This window comes from Lissotriton vulgaris, chromosome 7 (assembly GCF_964263255.1).
Source record: "Lissotriton vulgaris chromosome 7, aLisVul1.2, whole genome shotgun sequence".
Taxonomy (NCBI): Eukaryota; Metazoa; Chordata; class Amphibia; order Caudata; family Salamandridae; genus Lissotriton; species Lissotriton vulgaris.
Window position 1 is genome coordinate 1,163,917,645 of NC_141695.1, and position 26,840 is coordinate 1,163,944,484.

The following is a 26,840-nucleotide window of genomic DNA, read 5'->3' on the forward strand; positions in this document are numbered from 1 at the left end:
TAAAAACTCATTTTATAAGGGCGTACTTTATAGATAACTGGCCCCCCACCCCTGGGATACCTAGGGATGACCCTGGGGGTCCCTAATATGCATAAACACGGTAGGTTTTTCATTTTTAAGGGCCCCTATCCCCAAAGTCGAGTTTGGGCACAATTTAAGGTTTAAAAGCTGTCCTGGCCACCAGGGATGCTTTCAAACTGACCTCAGGCATCAGCACTGCACACATGCTAGTTCAGAAAATCTGCTGGCCTCTAAACTGCCATGCCCCCGGATACTGGAGACTTCTAGGTAGTTTCAATCCCCTGCCCTCTTACATACTACTGGCTTATGGGGTAGATCATGCAAATTACAGGGGTACCCCACCATACTATAGTGTACGTTGGGTGTCTTAACTGCATTCTAATGCGTTCCTTTTAGCTTGTCACTGGGCCTGGTTAAACAGAGCTCAGGGTAAGTCAGAGTCAGTTAACACCAGTTCCAGTCTGCAAAAAGTTGGGGGGTGCCCAGGGCACAGGATGACTTTGCGACAATATTATTATGCTACACCTGGTCATATTGTGTGTCATGTAATCTTCTGCTGCTTAGCCATAAAGCTATGTTATATACTGTGCACTGGGCTCAGATTTGATTTTGCACTGTGTTATATTTTACAAAATGAGCCAACAGTCACATAATTTGTAATAAATGCTGGGCTCAAAGAACTTTCTTACGAGTGTTCCGCTGGAGCTGGGAAATGCCATGGTTGCCAATACCAAAGGCAACCTAGTCTTGAGTCCATCTAATGCATCTTTCTTCTGCCACCTTCAATTCCTGTCTCTTTAGCTCACTCTCAACGGTTCTTTTCCATCCCTGCTTTCTCACTTTGTCAATGTTTTCCTTGCTTCCTCTTCATCCTTGTTTCTTCCTTTCCTCCTTTTTTTCGCTTGCGTTGGGTCAAAGTCTAACAATGGAAAATACGTTTTCCCAATACTTGAGCCTGTGAGGCAAGCCATGTCTCAGCCCACTTATCACTTTTCTGATGTTTTCCTTGAATGCCCCCACCTCTCCAGCCTTTTCACAGCACTAACCAGTTTGAAAGAAACCCAGAGCTCCTTCCACCCCCCAGAGAGCCTTGACTGCTTCTGTGCGTGTCCCCCAGAACTTTAGTGCTCATACCCGTATATAGAGATGCTTTTATAGGGTGACCAGGCACATTGGGTTTGCTGGGAGGGTCTTGGTTTTTTAGGTCATGCCTAGCAACGCAGCGCTTGCGCTGCGCCCTTTGGCGAGATCTTTTGTCCTCGATTTTCTGCTGAAGGGGGACAGGAGATGTGCACACGCCCGGACAGGCTATGTGCACGTGTACGGCTCATGGCGCACGCCTCTACACACTAGCGGGATGCCAGCTTTGGGAAGGGAGGAGCAGCACCATCTCTATTGCTTGTCTCGGTGCTGCTTGTTCCTTAATATCCTCGTCCAGACAGTTTAAAAGGACAGTCCTATACGTGAAAATGCATGAACTTTAATTCAGTAAATGGACACAAACTGATAGCACATTATATACTGGATCAAGCAATATAGTGATTAAAAGTCCATTAAAGACATACAAACATTCATTAATCTAATTTTCAATGTCTTATCATGTGATGGGGTACTTTTACACAGCACCTGGTTAAAATGGTGAATGCATTATAAATTGACCACACCGCGCTTAACTCTTGCTGTTTTTCACCCATATTTTGTAAGTATCAACTGTTGTCACTTTTGGAACACATATAAATCTATTGACAACATGTATAATATTGGAATAGGCTTTTTCTCGAACAATTCCTTAAACAATATTTAATGAAGTCAGATTGTTTTGTTTCCAGCCATCTGTAAACTGGGTGTGCTGGGGTGGAGAGACAATGCAAGCAGGGAAGCTTCTCTTGATGCTCCCCAGGGGCCAGGCTTTTGTCCTCCCTGGGTGGAGACAATAACTCACGGGGGAGGCTGGATGGATGAAACCTATTGTGTAGCTGACCTCCATAATTGACTTTTCAGACAAGAAGCCAGAGTAGCATATCAGTTTCATTTCCACTCCCTCGTAGTCACACATTTGCCCACTTTCATAGCTGACTGAACAAAGACAGGCACATAGAGCTTATTTCTAGATACGGTTACCTTTGGACATTGTGGCTTAACAGAAAATAAAAGAGGGCGTTTTCTGCCTGATTCAGGAAGAACGTCAAAATATTACAAGCAAAAATCTCTTCTTCCACTTAGACATAATTTTCTGACTTTCCGGAGTTAACAGGCTCACAATGGTTCTAATTACCCAGCGTAGTTCAGGAAAGATCATGTGACATTCCTGTGCGGATCCTATTCCCACTGTGACTGTGCAAAGCTTTCCATAGAAAAGAACTCCGAATAATGGGAATACGATTTATCTGTACAAGTGCAGACTTTTCTTCTCCATGGTAAAAATATGTTTACCTGCTGAGAAAATCTTTCCTCATTCCTCAGCAAATCTGGGGGTAATCTACTCACCTTCCCACTCTAGAAAGGGATTCATGCAAGCCATTGCCCGGAGTAAAGATCCTTCCAATTTCTGGGAGGAAAGGGGAATGAGAGGAGTCTGTGAATGGTGACAAATTGTACATGTCTGAGGACATTGGCAAACTTCCAAGATTAACCCTCCTTTGAATGGCCATTTTCCCACTTCTTGGGTTGGATTTACAAGGCCTGAGAACTCTCGGGTTGTGACAGGAATTTCAGCATTGGTAAATATGTTTACTCCTTCCAGGCATTCAACTTAAATTGACTTTGTATACTATTAATCTGAGCAAGCTATAATACATGTTATCCTTTCTGCATAAAAGGCAAACATTGTAGTAGATTGTGGCACATAACACATTTCTTGTGAGAAATTAAAAAAAACAGCTCATTCTGGAACATTTTTCATTTAACAGTGTACAAGTTTGAAATCCACTAATCAAGGTTATAGGTTTCATATAAAACGCTGAACCGTTGTTCACCTTGTTATCCCATCTGTATGTCCATTTCTTAATTTGTCCAGGTGGTTTCCGGTGCTCGGCACAGGCACTTATAACAGCCAGTCCCATGGCAACACAGTTTCTTTTATAATTTTATATACATTAAAAATGCCTAATAGCTGCCACCCAAATCTGTAAAAATAGTGCAGGCAGCAATTATTTGTCATTTTTAATACATATTAAAAGTCTGAATCGTCACACTTGTCGGACTGTGATGGTTAGTAGTTGTGTTGATACTGTCATTGGTAGAGTTGGCAGGGGTAATGGGAGGTGCAAGATGCAGTGGCTTCCTGATAAGGGACCTGATTTTTTTTCTACTTAAGTACTGTGTATGACTGTGTATAAATTTGCAATAAGACATTAACAAGAGTTGTGCAAATGTCTGTAAAGAATGCAGGATAGGGTGAACCAAGGCTCTGCACTCAATCATTGGATCCTTTCTCCATGAATAACTGTGGTTTCCCAAAAGATTGTTGCAGAAATTTTACCACTCTGAGGAACTGTGGAGGAAATTCAACTGCAGTTCAGGAAGACTGCTTAGCAATGCTTAATACGTTGATAAAAAAAGCCAGTAGCCCAGAATTTTTAGGAGCCCACCACCAGTGCTGCTTAACTGGGTATTGCTTAGTATCAAGATTGTCTGTTTGTGATTCCACATGCATGCTTTTCTTCCATTATCCTAAACTCCCTGTCTCTTACCTCATTCTTGCATGCTATTTTTCATCATTGCTTTCTCCTTTTGCTACTTCTGTGCTGGAAATCTGTTTCTCCTTTATTCTCTACTTTCTGCCTTTCTCCCTTGTACTATAGGTATGTGTCATTGTGAACAATAAGTCCCTGGTCCCAAAAATGAGTGCTGGCACTCACCACCTACAACCACCTGCACAAATGAATCACTGCTTGTTCAGCCCATAATATGCCTGGTAGTCTGCCTTTTGTTTACATTGACTCCTTCACTCAAAGACATGAGTAGTATCTACTTTGGGATCTGACTCTCCAAGCTTGAGAAATGCGAAGACTTACTATCCTAGTGTGACTGCTGTCTAAGGGTGCTGCCTAAAGTACCTAGAATTCTTCTCTAGAAGAAAGTGCTTCTGGGCTTACCTTTGTTTTTCCATCCTTTGATTGGCTATTAGGAGCTCATGGTATGTCAGAATTTCAGCACTTTATTTGGTATATAGCTAAGAATAAGCTCAAGCTTCCATTTGTAGGTGTCACTACAGACAGCTTTCGCTTTGTTGAAGCATCATTGTTTCCAGTACATTACATATACTTAGGGTCTGGAAGCCATGCTGTTTTGGAGTATGGAATAGAAGCCCCGCCCATATTTGTAATTGGCGTGAGTCATTGTCCTTCATAAATGCTGGCTTCTGATTAATTATTGGGTTGTTAGTCCCTCTTCAGTACCACCTTGTCTTCATTTCTAACCTCCCATGAGGACTGGCCCTTATACTTCTGTTTTTACATGGTAAGTCTTTTTTAGTCTGTAAGTGCTATTTTCTTTAATGAGTTACTAAAAAGGTCTAGGATTTACAAGAGTTTGAGCTATTGGCATTATAAATGACAATGCCTTTTATTTATGTGTTAATTTCATGTACAATGCCAATAGCTTAAACTCTCGCAAATGTGAGACCTATTGCACTGTAAATGCTTGTTCCCCATTTGTCTTGGCTAATTTCAGTAAATTAAGCACATGGCCCAGTTAGAGAGGAGACATGTTTTCGTATGTTCTCGACTGCTGAATTAGCAGCACAAAGCAATTTACTTAGCACAGTTCATACTCTTTTGAAATATTTTATTTAATTTCCCTTAGTTCGTCAAGTCTTTGCTATTCATGGTGGTGAACGCTGTCAATTTAGTCATTCTGTGCCATTAAATCGATGCCAAACTGTACTCCTACGTATGTGTTTGTGGAATCCTGATTTTCTGTTTTCAAAATCTAGCCACTTTTGTCGTTTGTCTGCATTACTGACTGAACCGTCCAATGCCGAGGTGCTGCCGCTTTAAGAGGGGGATTCCCCGCTCACAGACTTTGTCTTGTCATGGTGTCATTCTGCTCGGATGCAGGTACAATGATTCACTGAAGACTGTTCTTTGATCAGTCGTGTATTGCTGCCATAATGTGTTCTGACGCTGCGTCCAGACTGACGTCACCCGGAAGAGTTGCTCTCTGTTTACATCAGCTCACAGGCAATTTGTGAACCGCACCCTGCTCGGAGTAGGAGCTTTCCTTAGAGAGCGGAAAGCAAGAGTACAGCAGGCTCTGCGGACCCTCCTCATCCAGGTACTTGTCCTTCTTTAACTTACTTATCTACAAACCGGTCGTGTCTCTCATATTACAAAACGACATTTGAGAAAGCTGCGTACTTACAGCCTGAAGCATTTCAGTGAGTTATGGGAGCCGGAAGTGTAACCGTTACCCTGAATTAAAGCATATGATGGGGGCAGAGCCTCGGCCGCTCAATGTGATGTCTCGCAGCTGCCATGCCAGGAGGGGTGAAACATCCCCTATTTTCATGCCTCTAAGTACAGCCCAGAAGTCACAATCTATAATGCAGCATTGTTTTTGGCCAGCAGATCTGCAGCACCACTCACTCTTCATGCCTTACAAATCTCGTCTGCCAATGCACATAAAGGCAAACCAAGAACTCAGAACTATTCAGGATTAACAATACTTTATACTGTTTGTTTGTAGCTGCCTCTGTTATATACCGGTCATGGGAATTTGCATGGCACTGTCAACTCATTCAGTATGTTGTTTTTTTCTTTGCTTGAAACCAATAAAATACAGTTAAATATATATATATATTTCAGTTGCCTGCGATTTGAGTACTTGGTTAGATGGCAATTTATTGTTGTCTCCTTAATAAGCAATAGTAATAAAACTAATGGCAGCACTGAAACTTGTATAAAATCATCACTAGTAAAACAGCTGTATTGTTGAATGTTTTTAAATGTATTTTTTTTTGCAAGCATAAGGTGCCACATTTAGGTGACAACATATTTTATTGTTTTTCTTTTTCTTTTTGTGGCATATGCTTGCATAAAACATCAAAATAACCATTTCACCAGTTAGCCAAAGTGAGACCTACTGGCTTTGCCAATCCTCATTTACTTAGTTTTTTTAATTGATTTATACCTGATATAATGAAAGAAGCAACCCTGATCTCAACAACATATTGTTTTCCGATGGAGAGGGCCTGTCTATTTTTTATTGCTAGATTGTCCAAGAATGTTTCAGAGCATGTGTTGTAATCAGCTATTTTAACAGAAGCCATATGATATGTAGTAAAATAGTTCCAATTACAAAAGATAATTATACTACTTTAGAGCAAAGGACATCTCAAGCTCTTGATTTAATTCAGGAAACCTAACTGATTAGTAGCAATGTCCTCATTAGCCAAAGTACTGAATTAGGTTATGCATCAGGTAAAGTCTGATACTTCCAGTGTTCAATATTTTTATTGAAAAGGAAATATTATTTTGCAAACAATGTTACCACATCTTCCAGCAAGTAAAGGAAACTTTAAATATAGCCCCAAGCTACACATGGACCTCGCCTGAGGTAGCCAGTGCCAGTGGTAGAGACTACCCTAGCAGTGTCTTTGAACTCAATCTTTTGAATGTAGAGGTGGGGAATGAAAGTAAACAGTACTCTCATAGCCCTGTAAGCATTCAGTAGTTTCCACAATTTGCTCTTCTCCTAGTACCACATCTGTAAATAGGAGGCAGCTCAGAGGTTCATTGTGGGACAGCAGTAGTGCTAAATGTTTATTTTTTACTGTTGCAACAGGTGTGTATCAGCACTCTTTTATGAGAACGGGGCTTATTTTTTCATGATCCGATTTTGACCAAGAGTTTGAGAGAGAGAAAGGCAGACAAGAGATAAAGAATTAAGAAGGGAAATATGGAAAAAGTGAGACAGGAAACTAACCAGGAATGAGAAAGAACCTTCAAAAGTAAGATAAAGAGACAGGAAGTTTAGGGTGGCTGAAGAAAGGCAGGAATCAGAATCAAGTAAAGGCAGCCATGGTGTTTGGAGACCACACCATTCAACAGTATATGCAGTGGACTTTGAGAGAAAACTTTGGGCAAACTCCACTTTTATTTTGTTTTACAAATTAAACTTGATAACAGGTCAAACGTGTTATCACTGGGGTATGAGTCACAAGATGTCTATTGTCACTTTTCCTACCTTTGGTATTTTGCTAAATCAAAGTCCATGCCACTCCCTTAATGGCAGACTGTTGTTCACATCTCACAATACCATTTGCTTATGACCTTTGTATTGGCTCTGTTAATCATTTATAGGAGTGCCTCGCTCACTTGTGTGAAAATGTATGGACAAATGTGTGCTTTGCCCTTACACTCAACTTGCACACTTACTGGGCGTCAGCTGGATGCCACTTCTTTTAAGGACTATATGCATTGCTACCTGTTAGACTTGCCATCCTTAGGTTGATCTTCCCCCAAACCTTTTGCCTGATTACCTCCGCTTTTTGCTGATTCTTTTTCTTGGTCCTAGGACTCTGAGCCCTTTACCACTGCTAACTAGTGCTAAAGCGCCTCTTCTTTTCCCCTAAACATGGTAAGACTGGTGTATACACAACTGGCATATTTCATTTAAATATCAGTTCCTTGTAAAGTGGTATACCATATAACCAGGTGCTGTAATTCAATGCTACCAGTGCGCCTCCAGCACTTATTGTGCCATCCATACAAGTAGACTTTCAAATCGGTCACAGGCCTTCCACTACAGGACCTGATGTGTGAAGTTAACTGCGACTTCGACTTGGCATTCAAAACCCTTTGCCAAGCCTGAAACTCCACTTATATTACACATAAGTCACCCCTACGGTAGGCCCCAAGTAGTCCATAGGGCAGGGTGCTGGGTAGGTAAAAGGTAGGACCTTTAAGTTTTGCATGTCCTGGTAGTGACAAACACCCAAATTCATTGTTCACTACAGTGAGGCCTACTCCCCTCATATGTTAACATTGAGAAATCCTTAATAGAGTTTTAAGTTGTAATTCCTGATTAGAATGGGGTGGTTTTGTCAAGTTTTATGTCTTTTGAATGGAAATGATACATCCTCTTTACTGGTAAAATTGTATTTAACATTATTAATTTCGAAATGGCACTTTTAGAAAGTGGACATTGCTCTGCTCTCACTGTTCTGTGGGCCTGTAGCCTGTCTCCAATACACGTCTGGGGTGGGTGACAGCTTCACGTTGTGCATTCCCTCTAGAAAGCCGCAAAACCAGGAAGGATAGGTGTGTCTGATGTCCATCTGCATTCTGATGGTTCTTCCTTGCCAGGAAAGGAGGAAGGATCTAAAAATTGTACCTGAATAGGCAAAGTCCTGTTCCCACACAAAGGCTGATTATCCTTCTTTGAAGTCACTACCATTTCAAAGGCGCAACTGGGTATAAGTACTGGGTCTTTAACTCCTTCAAACCAGATACTACTGGACTTGTGAAGAAATCTGCCAGGAGGAAGGACTGATGTGCTGCTACAAGGACTGCCATTCTGCTGGACTGCTGCCCTGGAAGAACTGCTTTTCTGCTCTGCTGTGCTAGCCTGCTGTTTGCTGTCCTCTGCCCTGCTGAGGAAAGGGACTGGACCAATATCACTTAAACCCAGAGTGACTTCAAGGGTAAATTGGCTTGCCCAATGTTCTGAAATCTCAGGGACATCAAAGACTTCCTGCAATCCTGCAACAGCACCTGGACTTTGGCATCAGTAAATCCCTGCCCTGTCAAGTTGTATCCATCCAGGTTATCTGTGCTGCAATTCTCGACGCCAATGCATCTCCACCATTGCGCTGATCGGAACCGGTGCATTTCACCAGACGCTGCCGCATTGCCTATGTGCTGGGCTGCTCGATGTTCAAGCTTCCCAGTTTCCCAGCGCTTGTGGCTCGATGATAAGGCATTGCCATCTTCAGTGCTGCTTGACAACAAAGCTTTCCCCAAGTGCACTGCTCGATCACAAAGCCTCCTGTATGATTTCTACGAATCGACGTCGATGATGCATCGCCTCTCTGCTCCTCTCCTCTCGAGTCAATGCAGCCCCCTCCTAAAGTACTGTTGTCAGCAGCCAAAGGCTGGTTTCTGTATCGGACCTGTGCTCCATCGCGGTCAGCCTGAATGTTTGGATTTGCCTGGTCAAGTGCGACCAGATGTCCTCAGTTGGCGCTTTATGACTCTAAGCACAATATTTTTTATTTATTCTTTAAAAGTGTCTAACTCTGGTTCTGCCTATTAGATTGTCGTTTGTTCCAGTTGTATTCATAAAATTATTGTCTATTTTTCTATTCTGGTGTGGAGTCTTTTTATGGTGTTTTCATTGTGTTACTGTGTGCGTGCTGCACAAATACTTTACACATTGCCTCTTTAGATACGCCTGACTGCTCTATGCCAAGCTACCAGAGGGTGAGCACAGGTTATCTTTTAGTGTGTATTTAGCTTACCCTGACTATGATTGTGGTTCCTACTTGGGCAGGGTGCATATATCTGCCTAATAGAGACCCAACCTCTAACACTAACATAATTTTTACAGCTCACTGAATTGCTTAGTCTCATATCATAGTCAGGAAGAGCAAATAGTTTATTCATCGTTCCTTTTCCTGCTTGTACATTTAAGGAGGGATTATTTCGCTCTTTCATATTTTTTAAGTACAGCTTCCTGTTGGTGAGACATCCATCCAAGCTCCCTGTAGGGAGAGTATAGACATCAGTAACCTTCAATAAAGAAGGTCGTATTGTGCATTGTACCTCATTGCACAGAAACTACGTTACCTCATGTTTAGTACCTCTCCATCATGCAAGGCTGAGTACTGTAGAATCTCCAGGGTAGCGATTTGCGTCCAATTTTCCATGTGCAAATATTACCTCAAGCTTCATCGCAGAGATTATAGTTTAGTTTCAAAGTCTATGAATGCCTTCTGGGATCTTCAAAGTCCACCACCCTTAGCTCTTAGCCTCCTATTCAATATTGTTATGATCAAGTTCTAGATTTCTGTTTCAGCGCCTATTACCCTAGTTCCCAGAAGAGGCCATGTTACAATGCATGTGTTTAGAACGCATGCAATGAAAACATAATAAAGTTCCCCGTGGCCTATTCATAATTTCTTACAAGGCATGGCTCATATAGTTAATCAGTAAGCCTTCAGATTAACACAGGTACACACGTTTTTTATCTAATTTTTAGTATTTTATTCATTTTTTTCTTTTTGTAGTATATCAAAAAATACTTTTTTCTTCTATTTTTACTGTTTTCCATATATATTCATAAATTCATCAATATTAATTATAATCATTTCAACATTAAAATTCAGTAGACAATTCCTTTATCTTTACAATACAATATATACATCAGGAGCAATTTTTTACAATAGAACACAAGCACCCTGTCTAGCACACACTTATCCACATTCACACCTGCTCATTCATACGGTTTACACCCTTCTTTTTGCAACCCAAACAGTTTCTAAGGTTGCGGTAACACAGATATTAATCGTGAATCTCCACGCCAGGTCTACGCGCGTTTCGGTGGGCTTATACCACCTTCCTCAGGACCAACAAAGAAAGAGTTTTTCTCCTCAACGTGTGTGTACAGGGTACCTTTAATCTAAATATGACCGGATGTCTAATGTATGGTTCTCTTTATTCACTTGTACAATCAGATCATGTGTTTTCAATCATTCAGGCAATCGAAATTTGTATGCCCAGGGCTGAATCGAGTCAATAAATTCAGAGGCTATACTTGTCAATTTTTCTCAATTAGGCAACAAGAAGAAGGACTTTTTTGGCAAGGCTTCGGTTTTATTCTTTTTATCCGTCGTTAAATTATTCTCTATAACTCGGGGTCTTCAAACTTGTCAGACACCACTGTGTGTTCATTTACTTCCACAGTCTCTCAATCATGAAAATCTCTCTGTTCGTAGTTGCAAATATAGCCATCACGCCCCGTCTCTTCTGGTAGGAAAACGCCGTCTTTTTTGACATACTACAAAAAGAAAAAAATGAATAAAATACAAAACATTAGATAAAAAAACTTGTGTACCTGTGTTAATCTGAAGGCTTACTGATTAACTATATCAGCCATGCCTTATAAGAAATTATGAATAGGCCACGGGGGAACTTTATTATGTTTTCTTAGATGTTGTCCTCTGTTTTCCCTGGTCATAAATCAACTATAGAGGGGGTCCCAAATGTATGCGATAGAAAGCATGCTATTACAACACAGTCATTACAACGACCGCGTTGTTACCCCACATACCTTTACAACGCAAATCATTACATCGACTTGCTGTAGAGGGGTCCTGGATTTTGGAATAGTGTAATTTCCTATTCAACTCCAGTCTGTGAAACAGTAGGGAAGGATATTGGATTTAAAATCCAATAAATTCTGCCCCCTACAGCAAGTCCTTGTAATGACTTGCTGTGTTATGGTATGCAATGTAGCAGCACAGTCGTTGCAATGTCCGCTTTGTAATGGCATCCAGTGTATCAACATCATTGTAAACTATATTTACCAGTTCCCAGAACGTTTTTATTTTTTTACAGAGTTTTATGTAGGGCGAACTTGACCTGAAGTTATCGGGTATCAAAGCGCTTTACATAGCACCAGTTGCGTTACATGAGGACACATTAATTTTTGTTAGGCACAGGGAGATTAAGTGATTTGCCCAGAATCACAGGATGTTCAGCGTCATTTCCGAGACTCGAACGCGGTTTCCCAGATTCGAGGTTGGCCACCCTAGCCGTTAGGCAATCTCCTCTTCCCCTTTACTTATGAAACACAGTGCAAGGTCTACAGACAGAGCTTCTTATGGGACTGCTCACATTAACACCTGCCAGATGATTTATTTGAGAAAATGGTGGCACGTGTCAACTGGAGGTGACCTCCCCACGCTGTCGTGAGAGAAATTGGAGATATTTTTTAAGAAACAGCACTTTTATGAAGATACTGATGGACTTACATGTCCAAGAAAAAGCTTGCAAGAAAAAGCTGTCTGATTGCATGTTTTTGATGAATGCCATTAGGCAGCCGTTATGTTTGGCTTGTGCCTATACTATAATCTGTTGCCTTCGCAGGACTTTATGCTCCCTAAAAACGAGGTGTAGTGTCTTCTACGGCACTTTATCCTTTTTCAGCCAATGTATCTTGTGCCAAAAAACCGCAAGCTTGTTTCTCAAAGTTGCTCAGACTGATGAGCTGCATCACTTATTTCCCATTACGTCTGAGACTGAACTAAAAAGGAGCAACATCAAATCATCTTTGTTTTCTTTAAGCAGTAAAGTAGCAACAAATCCCCCAGTCCCAGCAGACCCATTCCCTCCTCCTCCAGAGTACACAGCCGATCTGCTCGATAATTACCGCACAATTCCCCGTAATACTGCTGACCCCTGTATTCTAGGGCATACGCCTTCCATTATCCACAAACATAATTTCAATACTTTCCCCACTAATATGGTAACTCCTTCTTCTCTGTTTTGCTTACTTTAAAAATGCAGATAAACATCCGATGATACTGCTGACGTGATTATTGCCCTTAATCCTGAAGTCCTTTGGCTTGGTTGTGAAACTCAAGCCTATGGTTTTATCTTCCACCTGAATCAGCTGTATTTCACATACATAGCGATCAAATCCATCGAACAATTAATAAAATATGTCTCCACTCCTCGCCCTCACTCCAAGAACAATATATTTGTGGTTTATTTCCATCTGTATTGTGAAAATCCAAATGATCCTTCTACCTCTATATTCTCTTTCATTTTATAAAATGAGCATATTCAATGTTACTTAAATCCCAAGCACATTAAAGGTTTGCCCCATATTTCACTATTCCCAAACAAAATATCGTCTGTGAATGACTACATTTCAGTTGCCAAATTCCATGCTCCATGTCTTTCAAATCCTGAACCAATGGGTAGCCCTTAGCGAAGACCAACTGGGTGTGATGCAAAAATCCTAAATCTTACCAATATTACCTAATGCACCTCTTCTATTCTCCCTCTCTTTTTATTGATCAAAAGGTGTACACCCTCACTGCTACTTGTAATGATATTATGTCTGAAACCATAACTTTGTTCACCCCTTCAGAGAAAAAATACGGAAGAACAGAAAATCAGCACACTGTTATTCCAGAGAGCACAATGAAGAAAATAATACAACACACAACATAAAGTGCCAACCCTGTTGACAGCCATTCTAGAAAAACGTTTTTTTTGCACGGAGAATCTATAAGAAACTTACCTCAAATTTACATTTGCTGCCATGTAACACCAAATAGATTTTGCCTAAAACTGTCCAAAGAGCCTTTTGAAATAGTAAGATCTACTACCCTACTGATCCCTCATCCACCCGAGTTGTTGAGGACCCAGACCACAAATGTGAATACGTTGGCTGACTTTTTGACATAAAGATCTGTATTTCTAACTGCATGGTGACCTTATTAAAGACTCATTCATTGGCTCATGATTACTAATGATAGGAGAAGGTTTCCTCTTGAGACAGTGTCACTCCCTTAGTGTAGACTCTGGTAATCGTACAAAACGGGTGACTCCTCAGCACTGAAAACATAATCTTTGCCAAACTGGATTTCTTCTCATGTGATCCTCCTCGCTCGTTCACTCCTGTCTAAAACTGGTTTGATGCTACCAACAGACTATAAGCCATCACTGATAGCTCAAAATTCTTTAGTTTCATTATTGTCAACTGTATCAATCTTCACAGAAACATTAACTGCATGGCCAGAAACACTCAGTACCAGATAAGGAATTTATGGAATAGTACCCTTCACCCCTGTTAGAACCCTAGTCCTCTACAGACTCAATTATGCTAACGCAATTTTGACAGGAATTGCCCATATCCACCTTGCGGTTTTGAAGCAGCATTTAATGCAACAGCCTAATTAGTTTGGGCAGCTAACAGTTTGACCATATCACTTGGAATTCACTTTTCTAGGATGGCTTCCCATTGACGGTATATTGATCTCTTTTCTTGCCAACTTTAGTTCTCAAACTCCTCCCTTCCGCTCCTTTCTTCACTACCTGGCCAGGAGATCGAAAGGGATCTCACTCACTCCATAGCCCTGATGAACTGCTCCTGAAAACCTTCAGCCTTCAACAGAAAAAACCTAACCTCAGCCAATCATTCTCTGACTGTTCACCCACAGTCTGGATCTCCACCCCTCTCTCCATCTGCAGCATTGCATTTTGTCCCTCTTTCAAGAACCCCTGCTTCTCACTCAGTACTAGCTCTCCTACAAGGTTTTCTTCATACCTAGTTTTGTCACATTCTAGGTCTCCCTGATATGTCTCTTTCAATAGATGCATTTGAAGAATGCCTCCTGTGGCACGAAGCTCAAGGATTTGAACATCTGATACCTTTTGTGCATTTAGTGTACCAAGACTAGCTGCATGGAAATGTGATGCCTCAAGGCGGAGACACATGGTTTTGAAAAGTTTCTCTGAATTGTCTTCTCATTGATGTACCACAGCCTTCAATAGACTAGAGAGGCCTCGAGTGGGCCGGTTGGGATGCTTTGAGCGGCAGAATGCTCCTCGCTTAATACGATCTACAGCAATCATGCACTGTGTATATGTAGCTGTGAGAGGACAGCATTTGCTACCTTGTGGGACTGGAAAAATAAGGGAAAAGAACAAAACTGTTTTAACAAATTCTTTCAACTTCAATGATATTAATAAAGAGGAAAGTTATTACATGCATCAAATCATCCCTAAAAGCCAGAGGCAAATGTTCCTCTTCCTCTTCATTCTCACCTCTGTTTTTTTACATCTATTCTGTGTTTTTGTGAAGGCTAAGGTGCTTTAGCAGAGCAAGAGCTCCCGGTCAAGGGTTCCTGATCACATTAATCGAAAGCAAAGACAGAGAACTAGATGTGTTTATATTTATATATTGAAACTAACGAATGCCTCTGACTGGTGGATCACATATGTGCAGTGATTGGTCTGACTTCTTGAAAATTAATCTGCTGTTTCGTGATCTAGGACAAGCCTAATGATAAGTAAGAAACAAAGGAGTTTCTGTGGAGAAAAGTTATCACTTGTCAAGTGTATAATTGTCAATACACCCTCAAAAGTTGATATAGTGATTATATATACCAAATGTTTTGCATAATTTAATGATGTACACACCATTCATCATGTGCAGGATAATGGCGTCAGAAGACAAGGATGCCCAGGAAGATGAGATGCTGGCCCTGAGTCATATTTATGGAGATGATGAGTTCCAAGGATCACCGCGTATCCAGAGCGGACAGATAAAAGTGTGCATAGAGTTGCCCAAGGACTTCAGAATATTTGTTAGTGGTGAGACAATTTTCTATTTTCAGCACTGGACTGGGTATGTTGTAGGTGCTCAGGACAATACTAAACGTTTTGGCGCTCTGCTTTATCTTATTTAGATGTCATAAATTCTACACTCACATTGATCAAGTTCTTCCTTATGAGCAGAGCCAAAAAAACAAAAACAATGCTAGCCTTGAGCCATGCATACAACCCTTCCCATGGCTTGCTGGTGAAAATTTTGTGTACAGCCATCACTCCCAGAAGCAGCTCTTGCCCAGGTGAGGGGGTTTGTGGAGCTTGAGGATCAGCTGCGCCCATAAACAGGGCAAATAGACTTACAGTGACTAATGATCAACCAGAAGAAAGGTAATGCTGTTCTGTACTTTGATACTGTGACACTGTATCGGTGCCTACGTACAGTGGAAAGATCAAACATTTGAGGAGTTAGGTATCTGATGTCCTTGACCTTGCCCCTCAGACATTGGCTGACCAGAATATGGTAAATTCTCGACTTATGGCCATATTTACCATTGCAGTATGAGACTCCTAACTGATGGCCCGATCTTTCTCTCCAGATATTGCAGAGGCCGGTTTGTGCCATCATAGACTGCAGGTACATTCGGGACCAAGAAGGAACCCTAGCTCTGCCACTTGCTGACTTGTCCAGTTTAGGATTCAGGACAATATTGAGGTCCCCAGCCATAATAACCGGGTCAGGGTAGTCTAGGAGATGCAAAAAAATGTTTTAAGAGAGTAAGGATCAACTTGGTTTGGGCCGTAATAGCCGACCAAGCTGAGCAGAAAGCCCATGAAAATCACCTTCAGAATTACCCACCTACCACATGGGTCAGCCAGAAAGTCTTAGACACAGGCATTAGCTTGTTTTTAAACAGTATAGCGGCGCCCCTTATATTGGCAGTTGGATTTGAGCAGATAAAAAAGTCCACACATTTTTGATTTTTGAGTATCTCAGTGACCTCTTCCTTAAGGAGATGAGCTTCCTGGAGGATGAAGACCTGCGCGGGAGAGTCTTTTAGGTATTGCAAAGTTTTTGCCCTTCTGGACTTCATGCGCAAGCCATTAACATTCCAGGACAGGAACTGAATTATTTTCATGGGGGTTTAAGCCGAAGATCCCTGACAAGGTTAAAACACAGAAGGAGTATTAGGCATGGAGAAACTATCACTCATTGTGGCGGGGGATATAAAGCAATTTGATGAGCTTTGGCAACCATTCCACTCTCTACTACTCACTGAATTTAGGGAACTCACCTGTCCTAGATATCTTCGCCTCTTGAGGTTCACGGACCCATCCAAGCAGAACCCCTGAGTAACTGGGCGAGTCACCCCTCCACTTGTAAGCGAGCTTGGTGGTGGCCTTGGGATGATTTGTACACTGGACGGCGGGAGGGGGGGTAGGGGACCTGGGGAGTTGGGAGTTGGGGTTGGGGGGGAGTTTGGGAAGGGAATGTAACGATATACTGCAAACAATGCGTGTCCAGCAGGGCCACTTTGGCAGGCCTGGTGGCCTGAGAATATGTCTCCTCATTCGGCTGCCTCTACATCGGCCAAGAACCTGGGGCTAAAGATTGATAATCATCTGTCTATGAAGCCCCAGATCCTTAGCCTTACAGGGAGATGCTTCGGCATTCTTAAGATGCTTCGTAAATTTCTCCCTCTTCTTTCGCTGGCTCACAGAAAATCCACGGTTCAGGCGCTCCTTGGACTTCTACCAACCTACTAGATCATTAAGGTCTGAGTCGTTGGCTCTGGCCTTGCTCCCGGTCATAAGAAGAGAGAGGGTTGGCGGCCGGTCTTTCAGGCGCTTAGCGCCCCAGTTGTGGAATACCTTGCCGGTCAGTCTCCGAAGGAATCCTTCCCTGTTGGCTTTCAGGAAGGATCTGAAGACATGGTTGTTCGCTCAGTAGTCTTTCCCCCCCCCCCCCCCCTTTTGCCTCTGCTCCCTGTTCGTTTTGGGTTTAAAGCGCCGGGACACTCCTCGGAGTAGCCAAGCGCTATATAAAACACACTATAACATAACATAACTATGGGCTGGCCCGTGGTCGATTTATCCTCTGCAGAAGTACCGCTGTGGGTGTGGCTGTGCCCAACCCACGCTAATGCTACATACCTTCTGTATGTTTTTGTTTTTCTATGTTTTTGGTACTGAATAAAATACTTTAAACCTAAAACACAGAAGGATCCAGCACCAGACCAATAGTGACCTAGCCGCGGCCGATTGAATGGACACTAAGGTGAACGAGGATATGTTTTGTTTTATGGCCCTGTGCTCCCACCGAACTCCCCCGCTCTTCCCAACAGTAGAAACCCTCTGCTCCCTATTGCCATGGACAGACGTAGTCCAGATGCGCCTCCCGGAGCAACTCCCCCCATCTTTTTGTGTGTAAATTTGAAAAAGAGAAAAGAAGTTTTAGCCAGACTAAGAAAAAGAAACCCAAAAATAAGTGACTATATAGTTATCTCAATCATGTCATATCATGTTTGAGCAGAGAGAGAGGGGAGAATTTAGAGATCCACTAACGTGGACTGCCCTGAGCAGCACATAAGTCCAAACCGGTGCCAGAACCCCCGGGTATGGATACACCCGTTAAGGATCCCCTTTCCCCATGGTTTCGAACAGCTCGTCCGCCTCCTGCACTGATCTAACATTATGCATTTTGTTCTTGTGCATAATTTTCAGAGTTGCTGGAAATTTAAACTGAGCCACGGCATCATGTTTTTTAAAGTCCCCCAGCTTCCTGCCCAATTCCCATTGTCTAACGAGGGTAACTCTGGCGAGGTCAGAGCGGATTTCAAAAGACAAGTCCCTAGCCTTCAATGATTTCACCTTTAAGGCCATATTGAGGATTTTCTCCTTTAGGGAGTATGTATGAAAGTTCATGAGGATTTTCCTGGGCTTTATTCTGTTGGGATTTCTGCAGAAAGGGCCCCTATGGATTCTCTGGATGTCTCTAGTCAGAACCTCCTCTGAATCTCGAAGCTGCAAAGATTCTTTCAGCAGTGCGACCATGTAAGACTTGAGGTCAGCCCCTTCACTCCCCTCTGGGACACTCAGAATACGCAGATTGCTTCTTCAAGAGTTGTTCTCCAACATCTCCAACCTATCACGAAGGGCCACCTCCTCCCTCTTGAGGGTCTGGATATCGGCTTATGCAGTCCCAAGATGATCTTATAACTTTCCGACCGTAGTCTCCAAAGTTTTGGTTCTTGTAATTAGGAGATCCACCTTTCTCTCCAACGACTCACAGAAGTTCCTAATCTCTCCCTGATTGGCTGCAGATAGCGAATGTCCTCCGATAGCATGGAGAAAATAACCTCCAAAGAAGCCACTGAGGGCCCCCTTGTTTCATAATCCTTGGAGCCTTTATCTACCCCACCGTCGTACACAGCTTCTGCCCTTTGAGGTGCCAAGGCCATCTGCCCATCGGTGTCTTCCTTTATATCTGGAACCCCCATTATACAACTCTCGCTAAGGAAAGTTGGAGTTGAGGCCGGAGGCAGGGAGCCTCCAGCGGCCTCCATACAATCCGGGGCTGGTTTTAAAGCCAGTTGCCCTGCTGACCCCCTTCTGAGGGCCTCCCCCTGCTTCACAAAGTCCAGTACCGCCGTTTGTACTTTTTAACATACTTTTATTAGAGGGTTGCAATATATTACATCGCTGGGCATAGAATCCCATCCAACTGCATCATAATGATACAAGTCACATACAACATAACAGGAATTACAATATTCTAGGTCAAGACTTACAGCAATGTCACATCTTAGCACGTGTACACCGTAAATTTACCCAGTATCATTCCTACTTACATTTTATCTTTAAGAATACATATCCCTTCTTGTCCCTATCCATTGTGGCACAGCTCTGATAGATTACAAATTGTGATAATGGACCATACCCCGTCTATACTTCAACAGCATGTGACAGAGCTAATTGTACTTTGAAGTATGACCTCAATGAAGGGGTGATCCTAACTTTATAGTCAAGGGAATTACTTTTGGCCCTTCCTGCCTTAATGCTCCTGCCTTTGACCTCATGCCACTAACATGCAGAGCTGCTGGCAACTGCATCAACGCTGAGGGGACCCCCGATTCCCTGACTCTTGCCACTGCTCCCCCTACCAGTCTCCTTGAGGGACTGTTTGGTATCCCCCCCCCCCCCCCGATTTTGGTTGAGCTGGCCCCAGGGTGGTCCCCCACGCTTTTTGCCTTTTTTACTTCCCTTAGCAAAAGGAGCGATAGCAGGTCTCACCTGGAGTAATGGACTAGCCCGCACCCCTTGGGCCCCCTGCACCTGCTTCTGCTGCTGAAAGCTCCAAAGCCACGCTGCTGGTTGGAACTAGCTCCTCCTGAATCTCCTCGCTGAGCGCGTCCCTCCATGGAGCGCCAAGGGGTCGACAGGTCCTGACACTGCCGCTACTGACCCGGAGGACCCCCCAAAACCGCTGCTCTGCGGCCCCTCCTGAGCTCCAGGGCGGCCTCCAACCACTGAGTCGGACGAGGAGAATCCACAGCCATTGTAGCTCCAATGCACATCCTCAGCCAAAGCAACAAGCCCCCAAGGGAGGAAGCAAGCCTGTCACTGCAATCAGGCGGACTTCAGGAAGGGGGCGCGGGTGCTCTGGGCACAAGCAGCAGCTCAGGTAGCAGCCTCCATGTTCTCCCCACAAGACCTCTTTCTGATGGTTCAATATATTTTTATAGTGCTTCTTAGCTGCCCATATCTCTTGAAGATCTTTTGGGGCAGTAGATGTCGCCTTTCTTAGCCGCAGAGCAAAGCTGGTCAAACCCTTGAACATGCCAGCTTGGCTTCAGTAAATGTTTCGTAATATTTGAACATAGATTTTCATAATGAGCTAACAGAAGATCACCACTCTCTTCTGCCAGGCAGCAAAATGCCGTCTGATGATTCCCTAGAAGCAAACCAAGAGTGGTTGTGGGTTCGTTTAATAACCAAACTAGTCTGAGGCCATCATTAGAATGCTGGCTGATTGCTATAAAGGCAGATGGAGTTTTAGCTTTGAGCGCCGGGAAATGTCCTACAATGATTACTGCATTATGACCCACCTTCTCTGTCTCTTTAATGTAGCCCTGTGAGAACCACAATGAAAAAGCCATAGTTGCAAATATATAATCAATAACTAAAGCTTGGCCCCACCCTCTGAGAAATACCAGAGATGCCCCATCACTTTTAAACATACAAACTATATCAACGAGATCAAATGCAGCAAGGTAGAAGCCTAACTCCTTTCCTCTAAAGTCAGGCAGGCCAGAATGAACAATTTGGTCAACAATCTCTTGCTCCTCATGATTAGCAGCTAGTTTAGCGTTAAAATCCCCACAGAGTAGGTAATTCGGTTGAGAACAAATCCCCAACGCAATTGGCTTTAAAATGTTTAAAGCAGAAAACAAGTATGTAAAATAAATGCATACAGAATTTGTAAAGTTATTATAATAAAAATTGACCAATTAGAAATAAAAAAGAACTTTAATGTGCACCGCTTGAAAGACAGGACTCCAGGTGTCTAAGACCATAACCTCTACAATAAGATTTAAATGGACCCAAATAGAGAGACCACCCTTATCTGTGCCCCGAACAGAAGGTGTTGCAGGACAAGCAATGTCCTGCCCAGCAAAGAGAGTGGGCCCAAAAAAATATACAGGATCTGAGCAAAGACCCTTCGACAGGACATCATTCCTCTCAGAATTATCAACCGGAGGAGATTCTCCCTGCGAAGGGGAAGAACCGTGTGAACACATATTCTGTGGACTGTAGCCCTTCGCCAAAACACTGTTACCTTCAGTTATGTCAGTGGGGGCTGGTGCTGAGAGGGCATCAGAAGGTCAATCAACATTAGCTAAAACTTCTAAACGAGTTGCTACTGCTACACCGAATTGATCCACGTTGAGAGAATGAACAATATAAGCAGGACCAAGGGGGCGGCGGGTCCATGGAGGTCCCATCACCGTAGTTGTAAAACAGCGGTCAGACCACTGGTGTGGCGGTCCCTGGGGACTGACACCGCACCTCCACCACGGGCTTGGAGGTCCCATGGGTCTCTGAACTCTAACCATGCCCCAAGCAATTAGATTGTGCACTATGTTAGCCACTTAAATAGTTAAAAAAGATGAATGAATTCATGCTGTACATCACATACTTTGCAGAGTCTCTGGGTATTCTTACTATTCGTCTTCATGTTTACCAGCCTAGCCATTTGAGCATGTTTCTAATTTTGTGTGAGGTAACACTACATTGGAGTTGTGAAGATGTTCACTATGCAGGGCCGGTGCTAGGATTTTTGGAGCCCCTGGCGAAGGGGAATGTGCGCGGCCCCTCCAATTTTCAAAGTGACACCATTGGGTCTCCAGAAGCTGCTCTGTGCAGACTCCTCCTGGGCCGCAGCTCATCCTCTCAGCCACCTACAAGCACATCTTTTACAGCTCCTATCGGGCTGAAGGTGTGAGAATTGCTTGGGGGTGAGAGTTAAAACTGTGTGGATGCTAAAGTGCTGACAATGGGCTTCCTGCAGTGTCTCTGAATGGGCAACAACTGGGACAAGAGGAAGTGTCCCCCTCCCCTAGGCCTACCCATACCATCCCTGAGAGAACCAGGTAGGGGGCCCCCCTCCCATGAGCCCAATAGCAAAGAGACACCTTTCTTTCATTTGGATCAGCAGGGGTACATGAGGATCTGTGGTGTGTTGCAATTGTGCGAGGCCCATGCTGGAAGGCTGAGTGGGAGGCCCTGGGCAGTTGCTCACACTGCCCATGCCTATAGCCAGCCCTGTCACTATGGTATAGAGATACATATTGGAAATGCTTGATTAGAAATTTGGAAACATTTTCAATGTTTGCTGTACTTAAATATTATATTGACTAGTATTGTCTAATTATTAATGATAAATTGTGGCACAATAATATTTGTTGTGACAAGTAATCAATGTTACTCTGGAGCCTAAAAACATGACTTAATTTTCCAAACTTTTCCCCCCACAGGAAATGGTGCTAAAAATCCTCTTACAGGTGACTTTGAAGTTTGCTTTTTGCCTCCAGTTGTACTGACCTTTGAACTCCCAGCACATTACCCATCAGCCTCTGCTCCAGTGTTTCGGCTCAGTTGCAAATGGCTCACACCAGTCCAGGTTTGACTGAAAACATATTTAAATTAAAATAATTTTCCAAACAATCAAACTTAATGTCAAACACTAGAAATGTTGTTTGCTTGCTGCTTTTTGATGGGGGCTACTGAACAGGAGCTTCAAGGTATAGCCCTGCCTCCTGCAAGCCGGCACTTACTGCCCCTAGCCTCTCCCACCAACTGATAATTATATAACTTAGCAATGCTCATGACAAGACGACTTTGTCATCTTCATGGACACTGGCAGTGTGCAGGCCAGTCTTCCCGACGTCTCCTGACTTGAGGAGATAGAAGAAGGAGGTCATTGAGGATGCTGAGCCTGAAGCACGGTCCATCCGTTTAAAAACACAGCCTGGTGTAGGAGGATGTCAGGATTCTGCATGTGTGAGGGGCGTAATTCAAGTAGGATACTTAAAAACGCTCACAAGGCATTTTATTCAACAGACATATTACCGTTGACTCAGGCAGCACAGTAAATCTGCTAAAATGACCCTGCCAGGCTCACTGCAGTGCATCCATGAGGCCAGTGAGGAGCCCCACATAGCAGCAAAAACAGGATCCCAGGAAACCACTGCCCCAGTACTGATGGGACTGTGCTTCCAATCTATCAAGAAGCTGGGAGAGGGTTTGAGGTTGGCCTTTCCCTTTTTAGGTCTCGCCTGGGCAAAGCAGCGCATGTGCTGCTCTCTCTATTGGGAGTACCTTTTGTAATCAATTCTGCTGAGGGCTTTCATGCACGTGTCTGCATGGACAAACATGGCTGCTCTAGCTGATTTGTCCATAGCAAACAGCATGCACGTGTCCGTAGGGACTGTGGACAGTCCGATGCCATTTTGTTGCCATAGCAACGAAAATGCCGCTTGGCATGTGCTTTTAATTACTGTGGGCTTCGAGCGATCGCTTTCACTTTCACGGCTGCTTGTTCTGAACAGGTGCTCAGGATTATACTTCAGCTGTGTTGTGACATTTTCACTTTCAAACGCACGCACGCATGCATTCACGCGCGCTCAGTGCGGAGTTGATATTTTGAATTATTTCTGTTAAAAATGATCTTATTGAAGGACAATAACTTTTTTGTTTTTCAAGAGAATGAACGTGTTTGAATGGTCCAAGCAGCGTGCCAACTGCTCTTCATGTTTGTTACGTTACTTTGCCTTTGTAAAGCGCTGCATGCAGTACCAACTGCTCCCGAGCGCTTAACTGAGCAAACACTGAGGAGTGTCAATACGCCTGTCTTATCAAGTAAACTTTGATTGCAAGCTAGAATGTTCTTTCTTGCCCCGCTTAAGATGATATTGAACTGATTGTATGGACGCTCGCAATGCCTACCAGGGCACCTGCGAGACAAAGCAATGGTAGAACAATAGAAAGTAAACAGAGCACATAGTTAAACAGAGATATTTTTATGGCGCTCTACAAATACACAGTTAATGTTCCCCAGTTAAACAAGAGTGTTGTTGCCAGGATCTTGAACTTGTTTTGTTTCTGAATACGATCTTGAACTCCTTTTGTTTCTGAATACAATACTTTGTTCCTAGTTCCCAAGTCACCCCATATCATATTAAATACCCATCTAATCCCCTCGCTTTATGTCTGGTGGCAATTGCATTCTGGGACTTGTAGTTCTGCTTGTCACTTGACGCACATCGGCTTATTAATCCCAGAATCGAAAGTGTTGGCTAAAAAGCCAGGATGGCTTGAAGTTGTCATTCACAACATGTGGCCTTTTGGCTGTTATGTGGCTGTTAGTCTGCAGACTGCTCTAACTGATATATTTTAAATGTTTTAGCCCTACCAATTTTCCCAAGTCCAAGCATGCCATGTTGCTCCATTCCAGGTTTTTTCTTTGAATTTTAGGACTGGTAGTCTTGTTCAGCAGGAACACAAGTCCCAGAATTGAAAGGAAAAAAACCTGGACTTCATAGATCTGGTAAACTTGACAGCTGTGATGTTTTATATTTGTTAAGTATAGCTGTCATGTTTCCCAGGCCTATTAGTGACTAGCTAGACAGGTCCCGGATTTAATTTGAATTCTGGGCCTTGCCGTTCTGGTTTTATTCTTGGTTAACTAAGACCACAATACCAGCATTCTAAGACAAGCATTGAAAATGAAATAGGTCTCGCCTTTTATTAAGTTAAAGCCATTCGCTTTGCTATACAATACCATTAGCAAAGCAAATGGATTTAACTTAATCAAAGACGAGACCTATTGCATTTTCAATGTTTGTTTAATTCTGGCCTGCTGCTATGTCTGTTCCTCTTTGAGAATCATGGCTTGCTGATTCCAACTTCCAGTGCCAGATTCCTGCCTTGTTGGTGCAATAGAACAGCTGAGTTAGCAGCAAAGGAAGCAAAGCAAGTTAAACAAAAATAAAGCTTGCTTTCTCAGTACATTTCTGATTGTTTGTGAGTGATTGAGGGTGTGTGTTATTGAGTTTGAGTGTGTCTTTGAGAGTGATAGTGAGCGAGAATCGGTGAGAGTTATGAAATCATGTATAGAGGTACAGCGGAAAGATACTCTTTTTGTGTGTCTGAGCAAAGCAGTGAATTCAGTAAAGGTATGGGGCTAGATGTGGGGTTGCAGCATAGTGGCATCCAGCAATGAGCTGAAAAGCCTCTTAGGAGTAGGGTACACCGACAAGCTCTAAGAGCAGAAACTAAAATACCCCGTATTGACTTATCATGGCCATCTTAAACTCAGGCTTTTTGGTTCAAGTCATGACTGACCCTTAACCTTCCCCCCCGCCCCCCGCCCCCGCAACAAAGCTGGATCATCTTGGTTTCTGTGACAACAACAGAACAAACTGAAAATAGCGTAACAATTAAAGAGAAAGCTATGTCGTCCAGTCTCAACAGGATATTGGCACAGTGACAACACAGCGGTTGTCTTTTTTGTTTTCGATGGAGAGAAGTTTAAGCAAAACAAGGAACACTTGGATAAGGTATAAGTGCTGCATGTTGGCTGTATTTGATGTCTAGATTTGCACACCTACCAGTGGTGGTTGGGTGTTTAAGCCAATGGGAAGAGTTTGTGTGCGTGTTGGGTGTGGAAGGGAGGGAGTGACACAGTCTTTTTTGGCTTTTATCAGTTTTGTAGGAAACTGAGAAAGAGTGAGTAAGGAAAGTAAGGTATACCAAGTGGTCTGTAACAAGGAGCAAGGGAACGTCAAATTTTCCAACATGGCCTTGAAGGGAAACCCAGAGGAATGGGAGGTGAGCATTCTAGTTGTGGACAGGAAGTGATTAGGCAGATGGTGGAGGCAAAGGTAGCTCAGGAGTAGGACAAGAGGTAACATTGGAGTGTGAAGAGTGGAAAGGAGGAAGCTACAACCGACATTGTCGGGTTGGAGAGGAGAAGGATTCAGGAGCAGAGAGATGTTTTAGTATGCCACTGGTAGGAACACCCTGAGGAAGGTTACACACCGAAACGCGTTGGTGACAACCATGTCTTATAACCAGTGTTTCCTTTAGAATATCGGGAAGTTACAATTAGCTTCATTATTGTAAAGACTATTTCTTTTGCATTTTACAAGAAGATGGTATTTTTGTCAATTTCTTTGTGTGGTTATATTCATATGGAAAAATATTTGTGAAGGTTTTTCCAAACATATGACTTTAATATTGTATTTATGTGTGTCTTTTTAACATATTTTGATATCAAGGATAAACTTTGAGGCAAAAAAAGAAATAAAAAATATATATTTTTGTAATATATATGTGTGAAGTATATTTATGTTTGGACATCTATGATATAATTGCTGCACAGATGAATATATAGTACTTTTGCCCAGTGCTGGCCTTTTTCCAATTAAGAGCATTCTAGTTGTGGACAGGAAGTGATCAGGCAGATGGTGGAGGCAAAGGTAGCTCAGGAGTAGGACAAGAGATAACATTGGAGTGTGAAGAGTGGAAAGGAGGAAGCTACAACCGACATTGTCGAGGTTGGAGAGGAGAAAGATTCAGGAGCAGAGAGATATGGAGGAGGGACTGGTGGGTTCCACATGGTGAAGGAGTACCGGGACAGCGATCCAGAAGAGGGCACGGCAGGAGAAGACACAGAAGCAGGACACAAGGCACCGGACCATTCAACTCAAGGATCCAATGCGCTCATACCCAGCGGCAGCACTGCGGTCCCAAACTTCACAACCCAGAGGGAGGGTTGTGGCCTCAGGCAAGTGCTGCACTGAATTCTTATTGGGTTTTAATTTTAGTTGGTGGTACAGGGAAAGTGATTGGAGAAGGTAAATTCTTTTACCAGGGAAACCATAAGGTTTCTGTGTACTTTGCAAGGCAGATCAAACAGAGGCAAGGGATTGATTTTGTCTTTACACAAGTGTAAGAACATTGAGGTGA

At 43.0% G+C, this 26,840-nt stretch overlaps 1 protein-coding gene across 1 annotated transcript in view; it reads left to right on the forward strand.

Annotated features, from left to right (window-relative positions):
* The first annotated feature begins 5,228 nt into the window (after window positions 1–5,228).
* The window catches only part of LOC147703097 (E3 ubiquitin-protein ligase RNF14-like), a 138,759-nt gene continuing 117,147 nt past the window's right edge, over window positions 5,229–26,840 (forward strand). The window contains exons 1-3 of the mRNA XM_086931635.1: window positions 5,229–5,298; window positions 15,196–15,353; window positions 22,346–22,491. Coding sequence (XP_086787761.1) covers window positions 15,200–15,353; window positions 22,346–22,491 — 300 coding nt within the window. The 5' untranslated portion in view covers window positions 5,229–5,298; window positions 15,196–15,199. The remainder of the gene's footprint in view (window positions 5,299–15,195; window positions 15,354–22,345; window positions 22,492–26,840) is intronic.